Raw genomic sequence first — 4,210 nt, forward strand, 5'->3', positions numbered from 1 at the left:
CTGCCTAAAAATATGTTGAGACAAACATCTGTCCTAAAATAATGTACCAACTTACATACAAATTAAACTTAAGAACAAACCTACAGTCCCTATCTCATATGTATAGAGGCGAGGGGCTTTATATATATACTGTAAATCTATATACATACATTTTCAAATATGATTGTTCCGAAAAATGTAAACAATCTGCTTAGAATAATTACATATGGCTGATCACGTTGGCATGTAACAAACAAATGAAAAAAAGTATATTGTTTCCCCTAAATCTATTGTAACTCTTACAAGAGGGCTTTTGCATTGTATTTGCTTCACGTTCTTTTTATTACTCACTAAATCTAGCTTTATAAGAGCGTTAAAACCTGCAATTTATAGAGGCAGCAACATGCACTTTTATTTTGTTTTTTATCCTGCTGCCATAAAGTAAGCATGATTTATTTTGGCATTATGATCTTTTCCTGATTATACATAAAACAAAAAACATCAGTCTAATCTCAGGGTTGGTTTCGTTTTTTTATGGAATGCGGCAGATGGAATGACAGATGTCACATCAATATAATTTGGCTCACACTCTCATTTCCATTGTTGAACACAGCGAGAGTCTATCTTTAGGTTAAGACTCTCACAGGTATATACTATATACAGTAGGTCTAAATGAGTCTTTTATTAAAAAAAAAACAAAAAAAAACATATCAAGCAAAAACGTGTATAGGTGTTTGCATTGAGTCACAATAAATGTTGTATATAAAACACAAATGCACAAACACCCTTTTCTTATTATTTGAAAAAAAAAAAAGGAAAATTATTTTTTCACTTATATTACATAATCCCCCCTCATTTAAAAGTCCATTAGGCTTTTCCATTCGTAATCCATTTTGTGTTTTTAGCAGCAGTAGTTTTAGTGTGCAATGACTGTTTTCTTTCCTGTTGTAATGTTTGTAAAAGCTTTTAAAGCATGATTTGTGAATTTCATGTTTCAAGTTGCCCATCCTGTTGACCATTTGGTACATAACGGTAACAAACACAAGCACATTCACTTGTTTGCTTGGAAAAAGGAACAGACTTTATTAATGCCCCTCAGTACTGAAGGAGTTTTTATAGCACAAAATATAAAATATCCGAGGACAGCTTTTTAAAATGTCTCTTTTATATAGCTTTTAACATAAGCATCCATTGTAAAGTTGCTTCTCTCCAAAAGATTAAGCATTATATTTGCCATAAAAGTAAATTTACATTTCAGTATTGTTTAAACATGTTTGTTTGGCCCAAACTTTTTTGTTTTGGATAAATTACAAAGGTATAAAAAACCCATCCATTTATTTTTTTAATATCTTCATTTGGGGAAACAGAGTTCATCTCATCAAAGCGATGATAATTTCACTTTCTAGACAGCTGTCAATGGAAGAGGTGACCTCATTGGAAGTCCTCACCTTTTGTTCTGGTGACTACTCTTTAATTGGATTCTGTAGTAGGAAAAAAATTACTAGCAACATTTTTGAGTTGGAGATTTTCATCAACCTCTTCTATGTATTGGTGGAGATAGGAAATGGCTAGAACATCTTTTTCTGGAACTGTTTGGTTATCACTTGTCCTGCTGTGAACTGGTAACCCAGTAAAATAGGGTACAGCGAATCTCCCAACAAGGATCCCTATTCTAGTGACATAGATGGATTTTGTTTTGTGGTTTTAGAAAATTTTGCATGAACAAGTTTAACCGTTTAATAGAGAGAGAGAGCAATACAACACTAACAGTTGATTTTACCCCAACCAAGTCTTTCTATTTTTTTTTTTTTTGTCATGGGGGAACCCTTGCAAAAACTTTCAGGTCTTAAGCAACCCCTTCTTTATAATCAATACAACCATAGCAGATAGTATAATAACATAGTGGCCAGTGGAAAGAATGCCTTTTACATTGCTGACCATTGGAAAGAATGTCACCCCTACAGATAGCCAAAAGGATCATTGGTGTCAGTAAAACTGACCTGAAAGGCACAGATTCATTGCTCAACGAACCCCTAACAACCTCTGGAGGAACCCTAGGGTTCTACAGGACCCTTATTGAGAATTGCTGCCCTAACCACTCAATCTACAGCTGGAAAATGTTTTGTATGAATTCAGAAACTGAGATGAAAAGCATTCTCATGTCACTGTTCTTTAGTATAAAAAATATTGGGCCTTTCCCATAAGTTAACTGACAATTTACTGGGCAATAAAAAAATTACTTAATTCTCATGAGCAAAATTGTTCATCCTGATCTGCTGGTTCACAGTAAGGATACAGACTGATACGGTAATTTATTCCAAATTGCAGAGGTTTCAGGTAGAATACAGCAGTACAGAGGTATTACAGAAGGAAGTACCATATCTGAAATTCACAAAAATGGGTTTAGTTGGAAAACGTGTGTGGTCATCCACATTATGGCTTGTTACTATACTTTCCAGTGTTTTAGATTGCATATAACAGGACCAGAAGCATCTGAACTCAGCATCAGTTGGTTTCCAATAGATGTACCACTATTGTCTGTTGAATTTTGGCTTTAGTTATTTACTACTAGACTATATTTTGAAGTCCAGCTAAGAATGACAAATATTACATCATATCTAGGTGACTGCATTAACTGCCGAGAGAGACATTGAAATGTCATGAAAAGCTTGGACCAATAACAATGGGACAGTTTTCTAACAATTACAAGAATAGAATTTAAAAGTTTCAGTAGTATGAATCATTTCTGTTTATTTTTATACCATTATAGTGACAATCAGTGGTATAAAATACATTGTGTAGAGCACAGTGTTCATGCAAAGTGTATAAAAATGGTTTGAAGTAGGGAAATGCCCAGCAAAGTAGATGTTCCACTGTACACTGGATACATACACCAATCTCCTTTAATACCCAATTCAGAATCCTCTTTAGTGGGTCAGCAGGCTGATACCCATCAAGTTCCTATAGATCTTGGTCTTAAATATTCTGCTGATTTCTTTCAAAGAGGAAGACTCTTTCCCTCTTCGTGCACGTCACCTCCAGTTGTCCTCAGGTCTGGGAGGGGCAGGAAATGAAGACATGTGTGAGGATATGGTTGGGAGTTCTCACTTCAGGCCTGATTTATTAAAGTTTTCCAAGGCTGGCGAGGATACACTTTCACCAGTGAAGCTGGGTGATCCAGCAAACCTGGGATGAATCTGGTCCAGGATTTAAAACATTTGCTAACAAATAGAAAAATGGATTTAAAGAAATTCATTCCAGGTTTGCTGGATTACCCAGCTTCACTGATGTAAATGTATCTTCTCCAGTTTGGGGAGCTTTAATAAATCAGGGCCTTTGCCTTTCTAGTTTTTGTCTTAAATATGTAAATACTTATTATGTACATATACATGTAGAAACTTTTTTTGATAAGTTAACATCCAATGGTTTCTACAGCTCAAACTTTAAACAGATACCTACAATCAAGTCAAGTATTTGTTACTAACTAAATGATATCAAATAATATTTAAATAAGCATAAAATAATGTTTTTAATATTTTTTTCAGAGGCCACTATTTTGAGTTATGATGGAAGCATGTTTATGAAAATACAACTCCCCGTTGTTATGCATACGGAGGCAGAAGATGTGACTTTGCGTTTCCGGTCTCAGCGTGCATATGGCATTTTAATGGCGACCACTTCTAGAGAATCTGCCGATACTTTACGTTTGGAACTGGATGCTGGACGTGTAAAACTTACGGTTAACTTAGGTAACACTCACCAAAACAAAATGAATCTGTTCTCATGAGCTTACATCTTTCTTCTTGCTTGCCCTTTCCTTTTACTTATTTTTTTTTTTTCATTACTTAACGCTAAAAAAATTATTTTTTTCTGCTTGCAAAACTACAGTTTTATATTAACAAACAGTTAAAAAAGAGAAGACCATAAAAGTATGTTTTTTAATATTGAAATTATTACGTTTAATTTATTAGTATGAATATGTTAGTATGTAAATCTAGTGAATATTTTGGTATCTAGTTCTATATTACTTATCTTCTCTTTTTGAACACTCTCTTGAACACTAAAATCACTTTTTTTTATTCCTTTTTAACCTTTATTTCTGTGATTGCACATTTATGTCTTTGATCAAAAGTGAACATAAACCTTCAAAGACCAAGGTCTGCGGCCCTTAGCAAACAGTCTGGTGAACATACTCCACGTTAATTCTTCCACAGAAAAATGTTCGAATAGC

At 34.1% G+C, this 4,210-nt stretch overlaps 1 protein-coding gene across 21 annotated transcripts in view; it reads left to right on the forward strand.

Annotated features, from left to right (window-relative positions):
• The window catches only part of NRXN1 (neurexin 1), an 892,798-nt gene that overhangs the window by 409,200 nt on the left and 479,388 nt on the right, over positions 1-4,210 (forward strand). For all 21 annotated transcript variants that reach the window (XM_072409697.1, XM_072409698.1, XM_072409708.1 and 18 more), the window contains one exon: positions 3,525-3,728. In XM_072409697.1, the coding sequence (XP_072265798.1) occupies positions 3,525-3,728 (204 nt within the window). The remainder of the gene's footprint in view (positions 1-3,524; positions 3,729-4,210) is intronic.

The sequence above is a fragment of the Pyxicephalus adspersus genome, chromosome 4 (assembly GCF_032062135.1).
Source record: "Pyxicephalus adspersus chromosome 4, UCB_Pads_2.0, whole genome shotgun sequence".
Taxonomy (NCBI): domain Eukaryota; kingdom Metazoa; phylum Chordata; class Amphibia; order Anura; family Pyxicephalidae; genus Pyxicephalus; species Pyxicephalus adspersus.